The sequence below is a fragment of the Oncorhynchus masou genome, chromosome 29 (genome assembly GCF_036934945.1).
Source record: "Oncorhynchus masou masou isolate Uvic2021 chromosome 29, UVic_Omas_1.1, whole genome shotgun sequence".
In the NCBI taxonomy this organism is placed as follows: Eukaryota; Metazoa; Chordata; class Actinopteri; order Salmoniformes; family Salmonidae; genus Oncorhynchus; species Oncorhynchus masou.
Window position 1 is genome coordinate 56263993 of NC_088240.1, and position 26264 is coordinate 56290256.

A 26264-nucleotide genomic window follows, 5' to 3' on the forward strand; every position below is an offset into this window, starting at 1 on the left:
CATACTAAAAAGGGGATCATTTCAGAAGAAGTCACTGAAAAACAGAGAGAACCAACCAAGAGCCACTAGTCCCACAGTTTCTCTTACATACATACATAGACCCATAGACTGGGTGTCGGTCTGTCCCCTGAATGGCCACTAAATACCACGAGAGAGTGACTCTCAGAATGGAGCGAAGTGGAACAAACAAAGGCCTGTTTGCCGCGGCTGACGTGTGATGAATGCGTCCGTTCATGCTCGTCGGAGCAGGTCATTATGCAGGAAACGCCGGCGTTGCCTAGCCTGAGCGGCCCCTGTGCCCGCATCCGTTTACTGGGCCGCACGCCACTGCATGCGTCGTCTCTCTTCCCAGACCGTTTGGCTTTTCGCTCCCTCCCGAGCCGTCCCCTGGGGCACACTCACACTGAGCGGCACTCTCTGCGTCTCTGCTGTGACATCTCAATCAGGCCTACTGTAACGTGTGGAGCGTGGGGATGGGGGAGAGTCAACATCTAAATACACAAATAGGCCTCCCAGAGAGGGACTGAGAGAGGGGGGGGGCAGAGAGAGGGAGAGAGAGAGAGAAAACAATAGAGAGAGAGAGAGAGAGAGGCAGAGAAGGGAGAGGCAAAGACAAACAAGCGAGTCCCCTGATAGTTGACTAGTCTCTACCGTGCTCTGTCGGAGGGGAGGATCTCTTTCCAGAGCTCATGTCTTGGGTTGCAAAAAACTGTGATGTATTTCCAGGAAGAAGAAAAAAGAAAAAACAGGCCCAAAGAAAGCCAGCAGGGAACCAAAAAGGTGATCACCACGGGGAATTCTCCAATTAACACCCGACACTGCAATCAGCTTCAAGCCCTGGCATGCAGGTGTGCTGCACTCACGGTGTGTTTGTGTGAATGCGACGGGAAGGGACAGAGAGACAAAACGACACACTGTCTTCAGAGTTCACTGGGTTTTGTATCCGTCTGTTCAGACAACACATTGTATTAACATGCTCCTGATATTGTCTTCACACTGTAAACGCAGGTGCGTTCGTGCCAACGACTAGACAGAAAGGCAGACGGGGAACAGTTGAGCTAAGCGACAAACAGAGACAAAGACACATTGAAGGACCAAGATATACATTTCTGAGCCTTTATAAACGGTGATTTTTTTTCCCTCCCAAACGTCTCGCTGCAACAAGTCCATTGTTAATGTCACAAACTCTCTCTCAGGGTGACGCCAAGTCCCGAGATGTTGGGTTTATTGTCTACGCTTCAACTTGACACAGTTCCACGCCAAACTGAGTGGACCAACTTTATTCCTAGAATAAACACATCACACACACACACAACAGGGGTGGGATATTTCATTAGATGCTGAAGGGACAGAGAGAGAGAGAAACAGAAAGAGAGAGACAGAAAGAGAGAGCAACGGGGGGAACAATACACAGAGTGAGAGAGAAATAGCCGTAGAGGGGGAGAGAGAGAGAGAGAAATAGCCGTAGAGGGGGAGAGAGAGAGAGAGAAATAGCCGTAGAGGGGGAGAGAGAGAGAGAGAAATACACAGAGTGAGAGAGAAATAGCCGTAGAGGGAGAGAGAGAGAGAGAGAGAGAGAAATAGCCATTGAGGGGGAGCGAGAGGAAGAGAGAGAGAGAGAGAGAGAGAGAGATATGGGGAGGGTAGAAAGCAAGAAGGTAGAAAGACAAACTAAAGTAAAACCATTTGAAAAACAGCTTTTTTCGCTTGCAATATCGCACAACAACAAACACGCATACAAATGAATTTGCCTGATGGTTCAGATACGGTATTAAGATCATCATTTAAGCAGGGACCCTTTTGCAAACCTCTACGGTTGTCATTGGTCTTGTATTATTAGGGCAAACATAAACTGAACTAACTAGGAACAATGCCTTGAAGACATGCTGAGGCCGGCCACTAAGTAGCACATCCAGACACATCATTATGAGCCATTTGATTGCCGTGCCCTCCAGATGCGCAATTATCAGTCCAAAATTGGGGAGATTTTTTACAATTAAACAGTGGGATGAAAACCATCTAACAATGCTAATGATGACTTATGACCTGTGTGGGTATGAAAGGGCATTGTATTACGCCATGGTTACGCATATGGGATGGGACGGGTCGATGTTTATATACCCTCAGTGCCATCTTAACCCAGGGTGCACCTGTTCTCTATTTAGCGCACTACCTTAAACCAGAGCCTCGAGGCTCTGGTGAAAAGAAGTGCACTGCATCGGGAATAGGGCACCATTTTGGACGAACATTTAGCCAGCCCAGTCAGCGACAACTCTGTACTAGACCTTCAGTGGTGAAACAAGACCCCAGAGGAAGCTATCCATACGGTATGGTGCTGTTCCTGTGGTCTCTACCATCACCACTAGCCTTGCGACGTCGCAGCGCACATCTCAACGTCGCAGGAGGTGGAGGGAAGCACTGCCACTTCCCTGCGCCCTATCTATGTGTCCATCTCACGAGGGAGACAATTGTCATTACCATTTTACTTCAAAAATTGCCCTAACCGTATTCTCCTGGTTTCTTTCATATTTTTTTTTCTAATCATAATTTCCCTCCGTCATCTCTGGCTGGCTCTAATTCCCTCCTCTCTTCCTCCCTCTCTCCCTCCCCCGTTTACAGAGGACCTCTCTTTTCATCCTTGAGAAGGGCTTTAATTCGAAGTGCGACGGCGTTGAATAAAGAAAGGGTGAAGAAAAAAGAGAGGCAGAGACGGCACCGAGAGGAGCGCCGCGGACGCCCGAGTGTCAATCAACTGCGGCTGTGAGGGGCCCGTGACTGGGGCTACGGAGGAGAAAGAGAGGAGAGGAGAGAGAGAGAGAGAGAGTCTATGTTTGATCTGTGTCTTTCAAAGGGAAAACAGCAGGAAGGGCCTTCACAAACGATTTACCTCTCCCTGCCAGCTCCAGCTCCATCCTGACAGAGAGCAATCACAAGCAGGTTAATTCAACATCTACCTTCTTCATCTTTTTTTCCCCCCGCTCTCCTTTCTTTTGGTCTCGTTCTGTCGACTCGCATGAAACGTTGCTTCCCGTTTTCAGAGAGCCCCGCAAGAGCACTTTAAAACACAAATAGACCTTCTTTCAACCTTCTGTGGGTGTGAGGGTGGGGGGTGGGGGGGGTAGAGTGGGGGTTAAGGGTGTCTAGGGGGGTGAGACAGAGTGTAAGGGAATATGAAGCAGGTATTTTGCCAACCATAACTCTGTGGAAGGCAAAGAGAGGCCGGTGAACAGTCAGCAGATTCAGCACACAGGGACAGAACACAGATCCATCCTGTCTCCATAGAAACTAAAGAAATAAAGCCACAGTGTTTCCTTCTCCATGCTCTATGGCCATGTTCCTCACCCCAGTAATGGTATCCTCTCCTGGCCAACGTCTGTCCTGGTCTGTGTCACGGGCACTGTTTTTGACCAGAGCCCTTATGGACCCTGGTCAAAAGGAGTGCAGGAAATAGGGAACAGGGCACCATTTGGGACGCAAGCTTGGACTGGAGCGGCTAGCTACCCACATGCTTTACTATCCAGAGGGCACCAGGTCAGAGGGATAACAGGATAAAAGGTGTCCTTTCGGGTTCCAGAGAAGGACATTCAACTCTCTAGATTGGATTTGGGGCCTTCAAGGATACAGGAAGAACACTCAACACAAAAGATAGATCCAATAGAGGACGAACAGATTTGTTCTGGAGGAGGAGGGGGGGGGTAAGAGGAGGAGGAGGAGAGTGGATGAGGTGGAGGGGGTAGAGGAGGAGGAGGAGGGGGTAGAGGAGGAGGGGGTAGAGGAGGAGGAGGAGGGTGGAGGAGGAGGGGGTAGAGGAGGAGGAGGAGGGGGTAGAGGAGGAGGGGGTAGAGGAGGAGGAGGAGGAGGGGGTAGAGGAGGAGGAGGAGGGAGTAGAGGAGGAGGAGGGAGTAGAGGAGGAGGAGGAGGGGGTAGAGGAGGAGGAGGAGGGGGTAGAGGAGGAGGAGGAGGGCGGAGGAGGAGCAACAGGAGGCAGAGGAGGAGAAGGAGGAGGTGGAGGGAGGAAGGAAGAGGTGGAGGGAAGAAGGAGGAGTGATTGGCAGGGCACTGTATTATTACATCCAGCACTGCCTGTCAGTGGCTTTACAGGCATCACCAAATACAGCAGCTTTCTCTACCTACCATCTACACACACATGATACCACTCCCCTGAGAGAGAGAGAGAGAGAGAGAGAGAGAGAGAGAGAGAGAGAGAGAGAGAGAGAGAGAGAGAGAGAGAGAGAGAGAGAGAGAGAGAGAGAGAGAGAGAGAGAGAGAGAGAGAGAGAGAGAGAGAGAGGGGTGTCAGGGGAGCTGTTACCCAGAGCAAGGAAGATCAGTGTTTGTTTGTATGTTCACTCGCAGGCCTGTGTGTAGATAGGGGCACTCCTGCCTGTGTGTAGATAGGGGTACTCCTGCCTGTGTGTAGATAGGGGTACTCCTGCCTGTGTGTAGATAGGGGTACTCCTACCTGTGTGTAGATAGGGGTACTCCTACCTGTGTGTAGATAGGGGTACTCCTACCTGTGTGTAGATAGGGGTACTCCTGCCTGTGTGTAGATAGGGGTACTCCTGCCTGTGTGTAGATAGGGGTACTCCTGCCTGTGTGTAGATAGGGGTACTCCTGCCTGTGTGTAGATAGGGGTACTCCTGCCTGTGTGTAGATAGGGGTACTCCTGCCTGTGTGTAGATAGGGGTACTCCTGCCTGTGTGTAGATAGGGGTACTCCTGCCTGTGTGTAGATAGGGGTACTCCTACCTGTGTGTAGATTGGGGTACTCCTACCTGTGTGTAGATAGGGGTACTCCTACCTGTGTGTAGATAGGGGTACTCCTGCCTGTGTGTAGATAGGGGTACTCCTGCCTGTGTGTAGATAGGGGTACTCCTACCTGTGTGTAGATAGGGGTACTCCTACCTGTGTGTAGATAGGGGTACTCCTACCTGTGTGTAGATAGGGGAACTCCTACCTGTGTGTAGATAGGGGTACTCCTACCTGTGTGTAGATAGGGGTACTCCTACCTGTGTGTAGATAGGGGTACTCCTACCTGTGTGTAGATAGGGGAACTCCTACCTGTGTGTAGATAGGGGTACTCCTACCTGTGTGTAGATAGGGGAACTCCTACCTGTGTGTAGATAGGGGTACTCCTACCTGCATGCAGGTAGGCCAGGTCAGGGTTCTCGATGTCGGGGTGATGCTCCTTCAGATGGTTCCTGAAGTCCATGGGGCCGTTGGTGCCGTAGTCACACTTGGGGCAGTTGTACATCTTCACTCCCTCGTGCTTCCCCGTGTGCAGGATGTGCTTTCGGATGTTCTCCGCACAGTTGGATCTGTTGGGAGATGAACAGACAACGATTAAAAAGGAGGAACCGTTGATTCAATTAGAAGATAAAAAGATCAAACGAAGAGTAAAAAAAAGACAGGAAGGAGAAAAAGAAAATCCCCCAAACAATCGAGGCCCCTCCCCTTGGAAGGTTTCCTGTGCTGACGCTTTGGTTTTGTTCTATTGACACTCACAACATGAATCAAGTGGATTGAACGCAAACAATTTAGTGGTGGGGCTGAGGGAGCATGTTTAAGGAGTTTACATATTTGGAGAGACTCTTAAAGCCCCTGTGACGACGCAATACACACAATCCAAAATAGGGGGAGGGGGGGGGGGCAAAGTGGTAAACAATGATAAACAGTTCTACAATTTGTGAGATACATTTACATGCTGTAAATTTGCACTGTTGTCGTTTTCACACAGCCCTTGGTACCTCTTGCACGTTTCACTCTAGAAGTATGAAACTCCTGCAACAGGGTGAAAGTTAAAAACAACATTTTTACACCGTATTTCGACGAAGTCTACTGTGTTTGTAATCTCGAAACCCTGACCCAAATCTGGTATCCACCGGCCAGCTACTGGACGTGATTCTGGGCGCTGAGGATTTTCAAAACGGAGCTCAAGTAAAAGTAACACACACACACCGACATAACCCCAACCAACAGATACAACGGTTACCACATTATGTAAGCACGTGCAGTGCAGGAGACGCGACACTTTCATTCGCACGCACACGCACACACACACACACACACAGCATCATGCGTGATGGATGAGGCACTCGTGCTTGGTCTCGGGCTGACATTCCCGGACAGCATAATATGCAATCCCTTCTCCCTTATCACCTTGGCTGGGACAATAAAGGCTCACGGGTACCATAGCTCACGCCGGGCAAGGGTAGAATTTGTTTTCACTTTTTGCCGAGACACCTCCCTCCATCAAGGGTCTTAGCCCCCCCCCGGCTCCATTTGCTTTACGGGACTTCATAATATAAAGATTTTCCTCAGTACTATGCAGAGGACCCGCCCCTTTCTGTGTTTTACACATAAACACATCAAAACACCTGCTGGTGAGTGGTGAAAACGTCCCCCCATGAAGCCAGTTGCGTCGGGTAGGGTCAAATGTGAGATGTTCTCCTTAGAGGTCCAGGAATGGGACAAGCTCTTTTTCACCGTGCCTTTCGCTGTAGACGTGTCTATCTGTACTCAGTGCAGTAACCGCTCCATTAATAAGACCCTGTGACAGTGGATGAGGATTGCCCACAGGGATGTAACTACCCTCCACCTAATGCTAAAACCCATACAGGATAGGCCTCCTCCTTTTTACAGACCGAGACTCCACAACCGAATAACATCAACATCGCAAATGAAGTAAATAGCATTTTCAGTAACTTGACAAATCGTGGTGTATGGCCGGCCTACAGTGAGTAACGCACACAAACAGGAGCATTAAATACCACGCAGCAAGTAACTATCCGATATTTCCAATTCAGAATTTTCCTTGACCACTTAAAAGTTATTTCAAAACTTCCCCTCAGATAGAGAAGTCCTCGGTCACCGTCAGGAAAATAATAAGAATAATCAGAAATCGTTAACAAAAAAAACCCAACAAAAAAAACATAATATAATTTATATTCAAGACAAATTAACTGATTTCTTATTCCAGGCCAGTGGAATAAATGCATCCATTCAGAGTCAGATATGAAAAGGTTCTAAAGAACAGTGTGAGGGTGGGATCCCGGGGGAGCGCTTCTATCTCTCAGATATGGTAATGGCGTAATTGTCATATTAAAACAACATCGTGTGCATTTAGGAGTCAGCAGGTGTCAGGCTAAAAGAAAGGCCCACACAGTCCTCCGACGATGGCCAATATTAATTAGTCCAACGGCCGCCTTTCAACTCTCTCCACGTCCGTGAGCAGCGACATGGGAATCAACCCCGCTGCCGAGATATCGCCGTGATTCGCTCCGTCTTTTTATTCTTTTTCTAAAACATTTCCATATCTTCTTCGTCGACGACTGCATCGGTAATGAGGCTAGTAATTGAGGCTGTTCGTTAGCGGTGGATTTAAAATGTGCGTCTTCGTGTTTCAAGAATGGCGGTAGGCATCTGCGACGGCAAAGAGACGGCCTAGACATCATTAACGCTCATCCACGCCTTGCTCTCCGCCTCTCCCAACACTTCACAGGGTCACCGGCCCTGCGACTCCCACCGCCAGCCGTGCGACGGGCCTCGAAAGTTAGCGCTACCTCGAATTAGCTCAAAGTAGCTCTTTTCGCAGGCAAGCAGATTGAAAACGTGCATACAGAGGATGCTGATATAAAGTATTAAAGGGAGGATATCAATTATGCCAGTCATGATGCCTTTGTAGCTATAATGAGTGTCTATTCATTGAGAACAATAGTCATAATGTGGTATGAGGTTTTGGCCTGCAAAATTAGGTATACAATATCATTGAAAGATAGCCTTTGTGAATGTATATTTTTTTATTTTACCTTTATTTAACTAGGTAGGTCAGTTAAGAACAAATTCTTATTTTCAATGACGGCCTAGGAACAGTGGGTTAACTGCCTGTTCAGGGGCAGAACAACAGATTTGTACCTTGTCGGCTCGGGAATTTGAACTTTCAACCTTTCGGTTACTAGTCCAACGCTCAAACCACTAGGCTCCCCTGCCGCCCAGTTATCCCTTTGAAATATGATTGTTAATCATATCTGACAGTAATTACCTTCATCTTCCAACCATAATTGTTTGAACTTTCAAAAATACAATACAAAAAGTTATATTTCACATTCATTTGAGGGTACGGGTAAAGAAGTTGCATTGAGGATTTCATAGATGTCAGCGACACATCTACTATTTTATACCAATATAAGATTAAACAATATATACTGAACAAAAATATAAACACAACATGTCAAATGTTGGTTTCATAAGCCGAAATCTAAGTTCCCTGAAATTGTCCATACACACAAAAAGCGTATTTCTCTCAAATGTTGTGCACAAATCCCTGCACATCCCTGTTAGTGAGCATTTCTCCTTTGCCCTGACAGGTGTGGCATATCAATAAGCTGATTTAACAGCATGATTATTACATAGGTGTACCTTGCGCTGGGGACAATAAAAGGCCACTGTGCAGTTCTCACACAACTGATATTTATGTCTGTAATAAATGTATTATTTGGGATAAACTCATTCTAATTGGCTGGGCCTGGCTCCCCAGTCGGTGGGCCTACGCCCTCCGAGGCCCACCCATCTCTGCGCCCCTGCCTAGTCATGTAAAATCCATACATTAGAGCCTTTTATGAACTGTCACTCAGTAGCATTTTTTTTTTTTTTGCATGTTGCGTTTATATTTTTTGTCCAGTATAGTAAATGTATTACGATATAATTATAAACATAATAAAATTACAAGTTGCAAGCGTTATAATGGTATATCCTGTTCACGCTGAAATGTTGACAGTGTCTTGACTAGCACATCCTTATTTGTGTGAAGCCATTGAACAATTGAGACATTGGAGGTTTACAAATGTATCCAGGGTGGAAGATTCGGAGCACGGAGTTAGGCCCCTCGTGACTACCTGGTGCCCGTTTTCAATTCCTCCGACACACACGAGGAGCCCAGCAGGGGTTGCGAGCTGCTACCCTCTCCAGCCCCTCCCTCTGCCCTCCGTACCCACAGGGGCCAAAACAAAAATGTTAATTGGTCTTCTAATTTGCCGTTTCATTTGCCACAATCTGTAACGATCATTTGGTATCAGCTAGAGGAGCAGTTGATTTGGTTCCCTCTGTCGCCTCCCCACAGTGCTTTTAAACGTCAAATACTACCCTCCCATTGATAAACAGGATGTAAATTGAGTGCAAAATGCATATAAATAAGTGAAATAGGATATAACACCTCACATGCTAAACCATTGCCTTCCTACAGAAGACAAGCTTCACCATGGTAGAGTAACTTGTAGCCAAAGTGTTTCTGAACTATGTTAAAGAACAAAGAATGGCAATTGGTATTGTGGTCCCGTTAATGTTTAAGGATATTGAGCTTGTTGGGGGGGGTATTTCTCCCTCTGATGTTCCTAAAGATATTAACCGAGATTGGAACATCTCACCTTTATTTTAGTATCTGAATAATACATTCCCAATCCCAACAGCCTCGCATATCCTTATAGAGCCAACCACAACAAACAGCCTGTCCATGTCATTTTAGTTCCTCTAAAACCGACGCCGGGAGCCTTCCTTTCACACTTCCACCACACCTGAGAGGGGGGGGAAGAGGACGAAGAAGAGGAAGAGAAAGCGAGATGCAGGAGTGCAACTTTGCCAAAAGTTTTCCCAATTTCACCGACAATTTCCTGTGTAATTACTGATGGTCTGTGATGGTGTTTTAATGACAGAGACCTGCCAGCGGCTGGTGGCTGTAGCCTGCTGATGATTGCAGAGTGATGAGATGATGAAGCCTGTGGGAGATCCGACCTGTGTGTGTGTGCGCGTGCGTGTGTGATTAAACCCACAGTCCTCCTGCCCATCAACCCCTGCCATCTGTCCATCCATGCGTGGGCGAGCCCAATGAGCCGGTACCTGTAGTCGCACCAGGGGCATCGGTAGGGCTTCTCCCCTGTGTGCACGCGCTTGTGGCGGGTCAAGTGGGACTGGGTGGTGGAGGCGAAGCCGCACAGCTGACACTTGAAGGGCCGTTCTCCTGGGGGGACAGACAGAGAGACAGACAGGGACGATGAGGGAAGGGCGGACAGGAAGACGGACAGAGAGAAATACAGAATCACTGTCCGTCTCAAGTGAAATCTCAGTCGAACACAGGCATTTACGTTTAACATATGAATCATTTAGCAGACGCTCTTGTCCAGAGCGACTTACATTAGTCCATGCATCTTAACATGGCTAGATGAGACAACAACATATCACAATCATAGCCCCTAAACAAAATCGTTATTAGCAAAGTCAGTGCTAGTGGGAAAGTAGTTGAAATCGTTCAAATACTTTTGAGCAGTTGCAATTTTGCGACTATTCCAATAATTCAATTGTGCCAGGAAAGCTCAATCAAGGCCACCTAAAGCAGCGACTGTCAGCGGGTCACGGGTGCCTGAGCAACAAAAAAAATATTTTCTTTATGGGGAAAAAACTCCACTCTGAACTTAAACGACTTAAGCCAGGTAGAAAGTGTGTAGAACTTATAATGAACCATTTTCTTTGTTGATGTAATTGAATCTCTGAAATGTTTTTCTGCATTCACAGTATTTTCAACATTAGAGCCATTAGCAGTGTAATTTTGGGTTGATTTTGGGGTCTCAAACCAGTGAATTTATTAACATTCTTCATCAAGAATATGGGAGAATTGTTATTATTGTCAATGAAAGAACGGGGAATGTTGTTCCCTTGTCATATATTTGCTACATTTACTAACAACATAGCATAAAAAAAATTGTTTTACAGATATTGTATTTTGGCGATTCTTTTCCGCGATGCGAATATTGGGTCGCAACTGAGACAACCTGGGTTCAATTTTGGTCCCGAGGCAAAACCAGTTGAGACCCAGTCATCTAAAGCATTTGAAAGGACTTCAGATCCTATTTGAACCCAGGCCTGATCTGAAAAAGAGACATTGCCTGATGACACCTGTAGTCTGGACAGTGTGTCCGACAATAGATTGCCGAGATGTATTTATTGGAATTGAAACCTGACAACAGGGGGCAAGAGAGGAGAAAAAGTAAGAGTGTTGGGTAAATGCAAATGACTGTCAAAATGCGACAGCAAAAGAAATCAAAATTATGAATATCTAAATGAATATTTATAACGGGATGCTTGATCCTTGGGCGCCTGCCAGGCGAACGGTTAACAGGATTTGTTTCACTTTCCCAATTTCCAAAAAGCACTTGTTATTGACGGCATATCTGAAAAATGCAATTTTCCTAAGAAATAGAATGACATGGTGAAATGATAACCTAAATTAAAAATGTCTCAGATTCAGTCATCCATACTGCTACACATGTCTATCACTGACAGCAACATGTCAGACTGTGTGTGTGTGTGTGTGTGTGTGTGTGTGTGTGTGTGTGTGTGTCAGATGCTGGATGTGTGCAGCTCTAGCGTCGTGTGGCTCACCTGTGTGTTGCCGGCGATGCTTGGTGAGGGCGTGTCGCGTGCCACCCGCAAAACCACAGAGATCGCACAGGAAGGACTTTTCTCCTGTAGGGGGCGGGAATGAAGGGGGGGGGGGGCGACATTACAGAGTCAACAGAGGAAGAAGGAGTAGGGACAACATCATCAACACAGAGAGAGAGAGAGAGTGTTCATTAACAGATGAAAGCGGAGGGAAAAGTCACAGATCACTAGTGTATATCCATCAAGGCTCTCACAGCTAACTAATTCCTCCTATCAAATGTATCCGTGTAAATATGTCAAATGGGACAGAAATTGCCAGTGTGGTTTATAGACTGTGATAAAATCTGAAAAGCACCGCTGAACATAATTACATACTTGTCAGAGCCATAAAAATTAGCTTTATTATCAATGGGATGGTTTTGTACAACTTCATTTCTGTCCGATGCCTTCCAGATGGGGCTGAGCTGATCACTCCAGCGGGTTTTTTACTACGCAGTGTGCCTCTCCTCTCTCCCTGCATCTGGCTCTGTCATTAACAGCCTGATCTCTCTCTCTCTCTCTCTCTCTCAGCACAGACACGCAAAACGTTTCGCAACAGACAACAAAACGTTTCACAACAGACAACAAAACGTTTCGTCCAGTTCAGAATGTGCATCCTCTTTTATTACTTCAAAATGTTTCCTCTCTACTGAACAGGACCCAGGTGATGGTCCATACCCAGTATAACAGATGTTTAAAACGGTGTTGGTTGTTTGGTCCTCATTTCAAAGAGGTCTTCTCACAAAACTGACTGTCCAGACCGAACCTAATATGTTACGGATATGGAAAGGGGAGACTTTCCTTTTCGAAGGTGTTGGTTGTTGAATTGCAATTAATTACAAAGTCCCTCTTTGCCATGCAAATGAACTGAATCCCCCAAAAACATTTCCACTGCATTTCAGCCCTGCCACAAAAGGACTAGCTGACATCATGTCAATGATTCTCTCATTAATACAGGTGTGAGTGTTGACGAGGACAAGGCTGGAGATCCCTCTGTCATGCTGATTGAGTTCGAATAACAGACTGGAAGCTTCAAAAGGAGGGTGGTGCTTGGAATCATTGTTCTTCCTCTGTCAATCATGGTCACCTGCAAAGAAACACGTGCCGTCATCATTGCTTTGCACAAAAAGGGCTTCACAGGCAAGTATATTGCTGCCATTAAGATTGCACCTAAATCAACCATTTATCGGATCATCAAGAACTTCAAGGAGACCGGATCAATTGTTGTTAAGAAGGCTTCAGGGCACCCAAGAAAGTACAGCAAACGCTAGGACAGTTTACTAAAGTTGATTCAGCTGGGGCACCACCAGTACAGAGCTTGCTCAGGAATGGCAGCAGGCAGGTGTGGGTGCATCTGCATGCACAGTGAGGCGAAGACTTTTGTAGGATGGCCTGGTGTCAAGAAGGGCAGCAAAGAAGCCACTTCTCTCCAGGAAAAACCTCATATTCTGCAAAAGGTACAGGGATTGGCCTGCTGAGGACTGGGGTAAAGTCATTTTCTCTGATGAATCCCCTTTCCGATTGTTTGGGGCATCCGGAAAAAAAAGCTTGTCCGGAGAAGACAAGGTGAGCGCTACCATCAGTCCTGTGTCATGCCAACAATAAAGCATCGTGAGACCATTCATGTGTGGGGTTGCTTCTCAGCCAAGGGAGTGGGCTCACTCACAATTTAGCCAAAGAACACAGCCATGAATAAAGAATGGTACCAACACATCCTCCGAGAACAACTTCTCCCAACCATCCAGGAATAGTTTGGTGACGAATAATGCCTTTTCCAGCATGATGGAGCACCTCGCCATAAGGCAAAAGTGATAACTAAGTGGCTCGGGAAACAAAACATTGATATTTTGGGTCCATGGCGAGGAAACTCCCCAGACCTTAATCCCATTGAGAACTTGTGGTCAATCCTCAAGAGGCTGGTGGACAAACAAAACCCCACAAATTCTGACAAACTCCATGCATTGATTATGCAAGAATGCGCTGCCATCAGTCAGGATGTGGCCCTGAAGTTAATTGACAGCATGCCAGGGCGGATTGCAGAGGTCTTGAAAAAGAAGGGTCAACACTGCAAATATGGACTCTGCATTAACTTCATGTAATTGTCAATAAAAGCCTTTGACACTTATGAAATGCTTGTAATTATGCTTCAGTATTCCATTGTAACATCTGACAAAAATATCTAAAGACACTGAAGCTGCAAACTTTGTGAAAATTTATATTTGTGTCATTCTCAAAACTTCTGCCATGACTGTACTAATGAATGTGTTATTCAATGTGTTTCTACAGGCTTTCGCAGGAAATGCCAAATTCAATGTTTTAGCAAATAATTTTTGTACATATTTATATGTATATATTTTTTAGACCTACAGGGATCCTAAATTATACATTTTATGACCATCTTAAAACAATTCCTTATGTTAGGTGACAGGTAGCCGAGCCGTCAAACCAAAAAAATCTGTCGATGTGCCCTTGAGCGAGGCACTTAACCCTAATTTGCTCCAGGGGCACCGTACTACTATGTGATATAACATCTTCTTTTTTAGCTTAGACCCACAGGTGTTAATACAGCGATATATAACATAGGCTTAGTATGGTGCTGTGTCTCAGTGCCTGCCTGTTGTTGCCCATTGTTAATTACGCCAGCTCCACTCAGCAGGGAAGAACTCTGATTAGTGTGCAGAGCTCTGGCCTGTCTGCCTGCAGGACAGAAGGCACATGCTGTAGCTACCCACATGAAAAAATACTACAGTTTACTATAGAATACTACAGTACTTACTATAGAGTTCGGTAGTAAACTATATACTGTAGAATACTATACTACACACTGTAGTATCTCTCGATCATGTGTAGTACTTACTATATAATGTTGCGGTATACTGCAGAATACTATCATAAATTCTACAGTATTATCCGCAACAACAACACAAAACACTGTAGTATATACTACATTAATGTCCGCAAAATATACATTTCTCATGTGGGTACAGTAGCACACACACAGGCATGCACACATGCAGACAGACACACACACGGACACTTGCGGCACGTGCACGCTAGTGCGAAGCCATGCACACGCAAACACACACACACACACACACACACACACACACACACACACACACACTATCACTGTCACTTAACTGCTCGTCTCAATCCCAAAGTTTGAACTTCCACTGTGCATTGATAATGCATCGAGATGACAACTTCATGCAGAGGGAAAGTAATGTTTTTCACTTCGGATAACAGCTTTTATTGAATCCACAGAGAGAGAGGAACCTCGTATTACCCATATTACACCCATTTAAACCCACTCGACTGTGAGGAGTGTTCTAATGCAGTGCCACTTAAGATGAGAAAACCACCAGTCTTAAATAGGTGCTTTTCCCCTTAGCTATAGAGGATTCCTATTTGTTCATTCTGGAATGATAGAAATCTTTGGGCTTTTAAATTGCCCTTCTTCCTATCTTTCTCCTTGTCGGCATTGAAACCTTCAGGGTAACATTAGGGGAATGTTAGGGGGAACGTTAGCAGTCTGTTAGGGGAGCGTTAGGTCTGCCTCCTCCTCAATCAGAAAAATAGCCCCCTCTTTCCCTTCTCCCCACCACCCCCCGATTCCACGTGTCGCCCTTCCATCACTCATTATGCCCCCATGCTACAAGACCCCACCACGACAAAATCCATAGCCATCGATTCCCGCGCCCAGTCGCCACAATTATTATTTTAGTGGAAACGCTGGCGATAAATTACGTGTGCTTTTCATCTGTCGTTCGATGGTGGTGAGCACTCTGAGGGCCGAGGGGAGGATGGCGTGGGTGGGGGACCGGGCAGTGACGGGGCCCTGTCAACACCAGGGGATCCAGCAGGCTGAAGACACTGAGCACAGGGCCCGTACACACACAAACACAACTCGCTCACGGAAACACACAGATCAGACAAACACACAGTCGTAAAAACGCAACCCAGATCACACCCAGTCTCTCTCACACACACACACACACACACACACACACACACACACACACACACACACACACACACACACACACACACACACACACACACACACACACACACACACACACACACACACACACACACACACACACACACACACAGTGGCTAGTTAAATCTCTCACATAACTTTGCGCCATTTTCAACAGGTCTATTAATACTATTCTTACTCGTCTGGCACTTCCTCTACCCCTAACAAAATACATCCACTTAATGCTAAGACTTGCTAAAAAAAAGTACTTTCAAGTCAAAATATACCACCTCTATTTGCACGTGCGCGAGTGTGTGTGTGTGTGTTTTGAATCACATACACTGCTACGGTTTATTATCTATCCTGTTGCCTAGTCACATTATTCCTAGTTACATGTACTGTACATATTACCCCGGACCTCTGCACATCGACCCGATACTGATGCCCCATGTATACAGCCAAGTTATCGTTACTCATGGTGGATTTATTTAGACTTTTATTATGAAGTGTTCTTACTTATTTCTCTATTTTCTCGCAAATGTCCGTAAGTAAGCATTTCATTTTTAGCCTACACCTGTTGTTTACGAAGCGTTTGACAAATCACATTTGATTTGATTTGATATGTGTGTCTGGGTGCCCGACGCCAGTATGTATCTGTGTTTTAAATAACCCTGGAGGAGTCTGCATGCAGCTATAATTGCCTCCCTCATTAGTTATGTTTTAGCAGGGTTGCGGTTGGGAGGGCAATTAATTTTACCGCTTAATTTTTGACACAGAATCCGCCCGCTGTATTGATGTGGCTCGCCATTTTTGGGCCTCATTTCTCAGGGAAATTAATTGACAAAAGTGCGAAGATTTATCAGCATATCGCCAGATTAAGCGACAAACTGAGGCAATGAGGAAATCAATTGTGGCCCTGTCGCAGCAAACGGCACTGCCGGGTCCCTCTGCAGAAGAGCTGGGGAAAAGCAGGGGCGGGTTGGGACATGTCTGATTTATTTATTTATTTGAGACGCTCATTCATCAGCCATTACAAATTACCCTGGCGGCTGACGCTACCTCCCCTCCTCCTCCTCTTCCTCCTCAGCTCAGACATTGGGGGGTGTGAGGAGAGTGATTAACATAGAGAACACACAAATCAGCCCCAGAACAATGAATCCAGTTGGAGACATGATTGCAGGCCCAGGAGTGGGAGGTGTTCACACACAGAGGAAAAGCAGGAAGTCCCTCAAGACGGCTGCTCACGTCACTGTCCCAGTCAGAGAAATGGTGGCAGCACACGTGTGTTTTATAGAGACTCGTTGTCTCTCGTCACAACGGACAATATTCAAACGCAAACAGGACTGAGAACATACACTATTTAAAAGACAGAATTCCATTTCATGATTAGTGCTGTCGCATATCTCAAACACTGTTCGCACAACATAATAGTGCAGCTACCAACTATTCACACACCTTGAAATTGTTGCGCTACATTATCTTGTTGCGCGACATTATCTTGGGCATCGATGCTGACACACTCAAATGCAGGCACGCGCTACTTTCCTGAACACCCCCCACCAGTGGTCCGATCTGTCCTCATCCCGCCTGCTACACACACAACCCACCCCAGACAAGTAACAGAGATCTCCAGCTATATGTCACCGAGAATGATTGGCTCAACTTTTAGTTTCCTATTTTATTAGTATTGCAGCTGACCCTTGTGAAGGAGCCCATTTACAACGATCAAACAGATCACACCCGCCGATCATATTTTAGAGTACGTCAACCCGCCAGTGTGCTGGAATGGGATTGCAATGATACGCCAATGTCTGCCTCTGTCACCCCCCCAGTCCCCCATCCCTGTCTGCCCATTAATAGAAGTGTTGCATCATGGAGCTGTAAATTGAGTTAGCTTTCTGGGTGACACTAATCAGGGCCTGAGTCGTCCCTCTCTCTCTTTCTCTCTTTCTCTCTCTCTCTTTCTCTCTTTCTCTTTCTCTCTCTCTCTCTCTCTCTCTCTCTCTCTCTCTCTCCCTCTCTCTCCCTCTCTCTTTCTCCCTACCCTGCTCTCTCTCACTCCCTACCTCTCTCTCTCTCTCTCTCTGCCTTCACCTCTCTCTCTCTCTCTCCCTACCCCTCTCTCTCTCTCTCCCCACCCCTCTCCCTCTCTCTTTGACACCTAGGCGCTTGGAGCAGAGTGACGGTCGGGCCCCGGCTGACGGCGAATGACGGTTCTCGGGGAAACAAATGAAAATAAAAAAGGTCTAATTATGTCGGTGGCGCCGTGCCACTGCGAGAGGGGCCCGCGTGACGGATGGACCATTCTCCTGCTGGCGCTCACTCAGCCTGTCATACCGAGACCAGCCCCCCGTGCCTGCCGTCCTGCCTTCTGCTCGCTTTAGTCATTGACTTTAAAAGGGAGTCAAGGAGTAGGTTGACTGACGGACTGACACCTAAAGCAAACAGTCTGGCCACACCAAACAGGCACTTTGTTCATTTCTGACTGATTTTTACTCTCAGTATATATGTAGTGTAGGTAGGCATCCTGAAGGTGTGTCTCACCTGTGTGGACATTCACTGCATGTATTGGTGTGTGTGTGTGTACAGTACAGTAGACAATGTGTGTGTGTGTGGGCGTGTTGCATCTCACCTGTGTGTGTCCTGTAGTGGTCTTTCATGGCAGACAGGGTGAGGAAGGCGTAGTGGCAGGATGGCCAGACACACTTATGGGGCTTGTCCCCTGTATGCAGCTTCATGTGGTTGTTCAGAGCCCACTTCTCACTGAACGACCGGTCGCACAGATCACACTCAAACTTCCTACGAGGGAGGGAGGGAGGGAGGGAGGGAGGGAGGGAGGGAGGGAGGGGGAGGGAGGGAGGGAGGGAGGGAGGGAGGAGGGAGGGAGGGGAAAAAAAGAAGAGAGTTATTTAGTCCCAAAGCTGAGGTAAAAGGTAGAAACCCAAGACTGTAAAGTAGGGAAGTGAGGAAGTAGGAGCACACACACACACAGAGATTGCTGGGGCTCCTGGCGTGTCATGTCTGTATAAGCAGGCATTGATTTTTCTGTCTAGGCCTGCCACCTCCACCATTTATTCTCTGCTTTGCACCAGGGCCCAGAGGACTGGAGAAATTCTGTTACAGTCCACACACGCACACACATGCACGCACACGCACACACACACACACACACACACACACACACACACACACACACAACGGGCCAGTGGGGAGAGTAGAGATGCCCTGTACAGGGGTCTCCCATCACTTAGCCAGGGCCAACAGGAATACTGTAGGCTAAATGAAAAGCTAGATCAGACTTGACCTCCTACCTGGCTATATGCCTCTAACTCCTCTTCTCCGTTATTCCTCATCTTTCTTCCACACCCATCTCTTAAAACCCAGTTTCCCTTTCTCACTAGCCACCTCTCCCTTGTATCTCTCATTCCCTCTGTTCCTCTGCCCGACGTGCCAGTCTTTGTGCGATGACATGAAGCACAGTTGATGGGAAAGAGCTCTTCTCCACAGAGGCCAACGGTGCATTACATAGGCCTATATACTTCCAGGACAGAGTTGGGTGCTCAGTCCCAGATTCATAGCTGTCTAATTAAGCTACAAGCCGCATGCATTAGTTAAAACAATAGAATACCACACGGTCAAATTCATCTTTAGGCCACCACTAGAATTTTGCCCAGCTGGAGAATGAAAAATGTGTGTGCCATAAACAAGTGAAGTCAGATTTTCGGGAGCATTTGTCTTGTGCCGAGACTCGTGAGAGCGTGTTATTTTAGCGAGGAGGGCGTCTTTTAAGGTCCGATTGTGTTGTTTAATGCCTCTGGTATCTGTTTCATAGCACGCCATGTTGACACTCACCTGATCAAATAATGACTTGTAGCAGTGTGGAGCATGTGTCCAAATCAATAATTCAAACTCATACGTTTTCCTTGTGGAGAAAGGGGGAGAAGGAATGGGGAGAATGGGGAGTGTGAGAGAGAGAGTCAGGATTGAGAGGGAGAGAGAGAGAAGAGAGAGACAGGAGTGAGAGGGACAGAGAGAGAGTCAGGAGTGAGAGGGAGAGAGAGACAGAGAGGTGGAGACAGAAAGAGAATGGGGAGTAAGAGAGAGAGGAGAGAGAGACAGGGAGGTGGAGACAGAAAGAGAGTGGGGAGTAAGAGAGAGAGGAGAGAGAGACAGGGAGGTGGAGACAGAAAGAGAGTGGGGAGTAAGAGAGAGGAGAGAGAGACAGGGAGGTGGAGACAGAAAGAGAGTAGGGATTAAGAGAGAAAGGAGAGAGAGACAGGGAGGTTGAGACAGAAAGAGTGTGGGGAGTAAGAGAGAGAGGAGAGAGACAGGGAGGTGGAGACAGAAAGAGAGTGGGGAGTAAGAGAGAGGGGAGAGAGAGACAGGGAGGTGGAGACAGAAAGAGAGTGGGGAGTAAGAGAGAGAGAATAGAGAGACAGGGAGGTAGAGACAGAAAGAGAGTGGGGAGTAAGAGAGAGAGGAGAGAGAGACAGGGAGGTGGAGACAGAAAGAGTGTGGGGAGTAAGAGAGAGAGGAGAGAGAGACAGGCAGGTGGAGACAGAAAGAGAGTGGGGAGTAAGAGAGAGAGAAGAGAGAGACAGGGAGGTGAAGACAGAAAGAGAGTAGGGAGTAAGAGAGAGAGGAGAGAGAGACAGGGAGGTTGAGACAGAAAGAGTGTGGGGAGTAAGAGAGAGAGGTGAGAGAGACAGGGAGGTGGAGACAGAAAGAGAGTAGGGAGTAAGAGAGAGAGGAGAGAGAGACAGGGAGGTTGAGACAGAAAGAGTGTGGGGAGTAAGAGAGAGAGAGGAGAGAGAGACAGGGAGGTGGAGACAGAAAGAGAGTGGGGAGTAAGAGAGAGAGAAGAGAGAGACAGGGAGGTGGAGACAGAAAGAGAGTGGGGAGTGAGAGAGAGAGAAGAGAGAGACAGGGAGGTGGAGACAGAAAGAGAGTAGGGAGTAAGAGAGAGAGAAGAGAGAGACAGGGACACACACGTACTTGCCTGATACACTACAGTTTGCGCTGCTCTGTAAAGGGAGTAGTACACAGTATTGTACGAGATCTTCAGTTTCTTGTCAATTTCTCGCATGGAATAGCCTTCATTTCTCAGTACAAGAATATACTGACGAGTTTCAGAAGAAAGTCTTTGTTTCTGGCCATTTTGAGCCTGTAATCGAACACACAAATGCTGATGCTCCAGATACTCAACTAGTCTAAAGAAGGACAGTTTTATGGCTTCTTTAATCAGAACAACAGCTGTGCTAAGATAATTGCAAAAGGGTTTTCTAATGATCAATTAGCCATAAAAATGATAAACTTGGATTAGCTAACACAACGTGCCATTGGAACACAGGAGTGATGGTTGCTGATAATGGTCCTCAGTACACCTATGTAGATATTCCATTAAAATCTGCCATTTCCAGCTACAATAGTCATTTACAACATTAACAATGTCTACACTGTAGTTCTGATCAATTTGCTGTTATCTTAAATGGACAAACACATTTGCTTTTCTTACAAAAACGGACATTTCTAAGTGACCCCAAACGTTTGAACGTCAGTGTATATCATTCTACATTCAAAGATACGCTTGTCGCGTCCCACTATCATCCCAGTCTTAGGAAACGGCAGCTTCAACATCCATTACCACGACAACTCAAACACACATTCTAAAAAAAAGTGTCTATATCACCTTGGCCTAATCTCACAGGCATATTCAAAATCTTCCCATTCATTTGCTACATGCCGTGACTTGCCAAAGATCGTATCCTGGCAATAGATATATGTCTATTTCTCCTTCCCTCTCTCTTTCTCTCTCTCTCTAGTATTTCTGCAAGAGCCAGTCCCCCGCCGTGGGAGAGGTAAATAAGATGAATGAAGAAATGCTGTCTTTTACTGTGAACATTATACACAACACTCCTGTTTTATGAGCTAAACGGGGCCATTGTTTATCGTGGGGCGCCATTTCAGCGCTAGGCCTTAACATGGGCCTCTTTTTCTGCCTGCCTCTTTCTCTGTGTGTGTGTGTGTGTGTGTGTGTGTGTGTGTGTGTGTGTGTGTGTGTGTGCGTGAGTGTTGAAGAGGCATGGTGCCTGCAGTAGACTGATCAGTGGGGGTTTGGTATGGATGAGAGGGGGTATTGCGTCTGTTTTCACCAGATCAGATGGAGCTCTTTGATCTTGTCATCCGCGTGTCACATCACGTCACGATCCACAGTCTAGCCCCTATACATATGCATAGAGCCTACCACCTCTAAACAGTCAGGAGCAAGGCAAAGCAGGCCAGAGACAGAGGGAGGGAGAGAGACAGAGAGATACAGAGAGAGGTGGAGAGAGGTAGAGAGAGAGAGAGAGAGAGAGAGAGAGAGAGAGAGAGAGAGAGAGAGATGAAAAGGAAAAGAGGATGAGAGAGAGAAAGAGAGAGAGATGAAAAGGATGAGAGAGAGAGAGGGAGAGAGAGAGAGAGAGATGAAAAAGAAAAGAGGATGAGAGAGGGGTAAGAAACAGGAGGCCTTTCTATTATTTGTTAGATATAATTAGAGTTGTTTTTATTTTTGTTGTGGTTGCTGCTCATCAGGTTTCCACTTGTATGAAATTAACAGGCACACCTTAGATCTCAATTACACATGATGACAAGGAGCGCAATTGTGTTGGTATTCACACACACACACACACACACACACACACACACACACACACACACACACACACACACACACACACACACACGCACACACACACACACACACACTATTGTACAACTAGTCCCATTCAAAATACTATTTTCTCCAACCGTAACCCTATTTTATTTGATTTTATTTGTTTAAGCTTTATTTAACTAGGCATGTCAGTTAAGAAGAAATTCTTATTAACAATGACGGCCTACTCCGGCCAAACCCGGACGACGCTGGGCCAATTGTGCGCCGCCCTATGGGACTCCCAATCACAGCGAGATTCGAACCAGGTACTATAGTGACGCCTCTTGCGCTGAGATGTAGTGCCTTAGACGGCTGCACAACTCAGGAGACGAAACCCTAAGACTAACCCAAGCTCCTAACCCTATATTCTAACCTTATGTCACAAATATTACCTAAGGTGGTTCCCCTTCTTGTTCGGGTGGCGCTCGGCGGTCGTCATCGCCGGTCTACTAGCTGCCACCGATCCTTTGTTCCGTGTTCGTTTGGTTATGTCTAATTGTTTTCACCTGTTCATTGTTTGGTTGTTAGGGTGGTGTTTATCCTGCTTCTGTTTGTGGGGGGTTTGTTCTTCTGTATTTGTGAGAGGTGTTATTGTTTTGTTGGGTTTTCTCGCTGTCCTGGTATTTTTACCTAAGGGTACTTATTGTAGTAATAGTTACGCCTGTGTTGGGTACTATTTTGTTCTTTTTGATTTTGGACATTAAAGCGTGTTTTTTTCTGCATCCTTTGCTCTTTGTGCCTGACTCCACACCCATTCACTCATTGAGTGTTACAGAAGCCCGCACCAATTTTATGGAGTCAGCAGGAGCAGCGACCACCCCTCTCCCCACAATGGAGGAGAGAGTCCTTCAACACACGTCCATCCTCCATCGCATCGGATCAGCGATGGATCAAATGATGGAGAGGATGGACCGTTGGGAGAGGAGTGGTCTCCCTACTACCCCACCTCCCCTCCTACCAGCAACTCTACCATCTCCTCCAGCGGGATCCGGTGCCAGCGCTCTGGGCATCACGCCTCCGAGGGAGTACGATGGAGCGGCGGCGGGGTGCCAGGGATTCCTGCTACAACTAGAGCTCTACCTGACCACCGTTCGGCCGGCTCCCTCGGACGAGGAGAGCGTGAGTGTCCTCGTCTCTTGCCTGACGGGTAGAGCCCTGGAGTGGGCCAACGCTGTCTGGAACGGGCCAGCCTCAGCGAGGGGCAACCACCCGGAGTTCACCATTTCCGGGCCGTGTTCGATCTCCCTCCGGGTGAAAGGTTGTTCCATCTCCGGCAGGGGACGAGGAGCGCGCAGGACTTCGCTCTGGATTTCCGGACCTTGGCTACTGGAGCAGGGTGAAATGACAAGGCCCTGATAGACCATTATAGGTGTAGCCTGAGAGAGGACGTCCGCAGGGAGCTGGCTTGTCGGGACACTACGCTCAGCCTGGATGAACTGATAGACCTGTCGATCCGGTTAGACCATCTGCTAGCTGCTCGCGGACGTTCTGAAAGTGTCCTGTTAGTTCCACCTCCTGACCCTCCAGCTCCTATCCCGATGGAGCTAGGAGGGGCTGCGTCTAGGGAGATCGGAGGAGGAGGCTCCTCCTGTATCAGTTGTGGCCGGAGAGGGCACACTTCAGGTCGGTGCTGGAGGAGTTCATCTGGGAATCGAGAGGGCAGGCAGAACACTCCTCGGTTAACCCAGGTGAGTCAGCACCACACTCTCCCAGAGTTTCCTGTTGGTCACATGTTTTTATTAATTTGTTTCCTTAAATTTGTTCCCTCTCTCCAGTACAAGGCGCTAGTCGATTCAGGCGCAGCTGGGAACTTTATAGATCGCGGACTCACTCAGAGGTTGAGGATTCCGTTAGTTAAGGTAGAACCCCCTTTCCCTGTGCACTCTTTAGATAGTCGACCGTTAGGGTCAGGGCTGGTCAGGGAAGCCACAATTCCTTTGGAGATGATTACGCAGGGGAATCATAAGGAGCAAATGAGTCTGTTCCTTATCGATTCACCTGTGTTTCCGGTGTTGCTGGGGATTCCCTGGCTGGCTATTCACAATCCGACTATATTGTGGAAACATGGAACTCTCCAGGGGTGGTCTGATGAGTGTTCAGGCAGGTGTGTAGGAGTTTCCATCGGTGCGACAACAGTGGAGAGTCCAGGTTTCCACCGTGCGCATTCCCGCTGAGTATGCCGATTTGGCTATCGCTTTCAGTAAAAAGAAAGCGATCCAATTACCACCCCATCGACAGGGGGATTGCGTGTTAAACCTCCAGGTAAACGCTGCACTACCCAGGAGTCATGTGTATCCTTTATCCCAGGAGGAGACGTTGGCTATGGAGACATATGTCACGGAAGCTCTGGGACAGGGGTTCATTCGGCCCTCCATGTCACCCGTCTCCTCAAGTTTTTTTTTGTGAAGAAAAAGGATGGTGGTTTGCGTCCATGTATTGATTATCGAGGTCTCAATTCCATCACGGTGGGTTTTAGTTACCCACTACCTCTCATCGCTACGGCAGTGAAATCATTTCACGGAGCGCGGTTTTTCACGAAACTGGATCTCAGGAGCGCGTATTCGGGAGGGAGATGAGTGGAAAACCGCATTTAGTACCACATCTGGCCATTATGAGTACCTTGTCATGCCATACGGGTTAAAGAATGCTCCAGCTATCTTTCAATCCTTCGTTGACGAGATTCTCAGAGACCTGCACGGACAGGGTATGGTGGCGTATATTGACAATATTTTGATCTACTCCGCTACACTGCGCATCTACTCTGGTGCATCTTCTCTGGTGTGCAAGGTTATTGGGCGACTGCTGGAGCAAGACCTGTACGTGAAGGCGGAGAAATGTGAGTTTTCCAAATGAGCAGTTTCCTTCCTGGGTTATCGCATTTCCAGCTCGAGGGTGGTAATGGAGGGTGACCGCGTCATAGTAGAGGTGGACGCATCCGAGGCTGGGGTTGGAGCGGTGCTCTCACAGCGCTCGGGTACGCCACCGAAGCTCCGCCCCTGTGCTTTTTTTCCGAAGAAGCTCGGGCCAGTGGAGCAGAATTATGATGTGGGGGACAGGGAGTTGTTGGCTATGGTTAAGGCCCTGAAGGTGTGGAGACACTGGCTTGAGCGGGCTAAGCACCCTTTCCTCATCTGGACTGACCACCGTAACCTGGAGTATATCCGATCAGCTAGGAGACTGAATCCTCGTCAGGCAAGGTGGGCCATGTATTTCACCAGATTTCGTTTTACGATCTCGTATCGAACAGGTCCCCTCAACACTAAGGCCGACGCGCTGTCCCGCCTCTATGACACTGAGGACCGGTCCATCGTTCCTACTCCCATCATTCCGGCGGCTAAGCTGGTGGCACCAGTAGTATGGGAGGTGGACGCGGAATCGAGCAGGCGCTAAGGGAGGAACCTGCGCCTCCACAGTGTCCGGAGGGTCGTAGGTACGTGCCGCTCGCTGTTCGTGATCAATTGATTCGATGGGCTCATAGTCTACCCTTGTCGGGTCACCCGGGTTTTTCATGGACAGTGCGAGGTCTTTGGGGGAAGTACTGGTGGCCCAACTTGGTGAGGGATGTGCAATTCTATGTCTCCTCCTGTTCGGTGTGCGCCCAGAGTAAGGCTCCTAGGCACCTGCCACAAGGGAAGTTACAACCCCTCCCGTTCCACAACGGCCGTGGACCCATCTATCGGTGGATTTTCTTACTGACCTTCCCCCCTCTCAGGGAGACACGAAGATCCTGGATGTTGTGGATCGGTTCTCTAAGTCCTGCCGTCTTATCCCGTTGCCCGGTCTCCCTACAGCCCTGCAGACTCCGGAAGCTCTTTTTATCCATGTCTTCCGGCACTACGGGGTGCCCGAGGATATTGTTTCTGGTCCCCAGTTTACCTCCCGAGTGTGGGGGGAAATTTATGGAACGTCTTGGGGTCTCGGTCAGCCTGACCTCGGGGTATCACCCGGAGAGTAATGGGCAAGTGGAGAGAGTGAACCAGGAGGTGGGTAGGTTTCTGCGGTCATATTGCCAGGACCGGCCAGGGGAGTGGGCTCCTGCGGTGGAGGAGTGGGTGCAGCACTCTAAGGAGACCTGGAGGGCCGTCCAGGAGTCAATACGTCAGGCAAGTGGACAGCAGAAG

The 26264-nt window shown here is 47.6% G+C and overlaps 1 protein-coding gene across 2 annotated transcripts in view; it reads right to left on the bottom strand.

The window, feature by feature from the left end:
- LOC135520040 (zinc finger protein 407-like) overlaps window positions 1–26264 on the bottom strand; it is a 193947-nt gene that overhangs the window by 56840 nt on the left and 110843 nt on the right. For both annotated transcript variants that reach the window (XM_064945356.1, XM_064945357.1), the window contains exons 5-8: window positions 18082–18248; window positions 11429–11512; window positions 9890–10010; window positions 5138–5316 (exon numbers count right to left, since the gene is read on the bottom strand). In XM_064945356.1, coding sequence (XP_064801428.1) covers window positions 5138–5316; window positions 9890–10010; window positions 11429–11512; window positions 18082–18248 — 551 coding nt within the window. The remainder of the gene's footprint in view (window positions 1–5137; window positions 5317–9889; window positions 10011–11428; window positions 11513–18081; window positions 18249–26264) is intronic.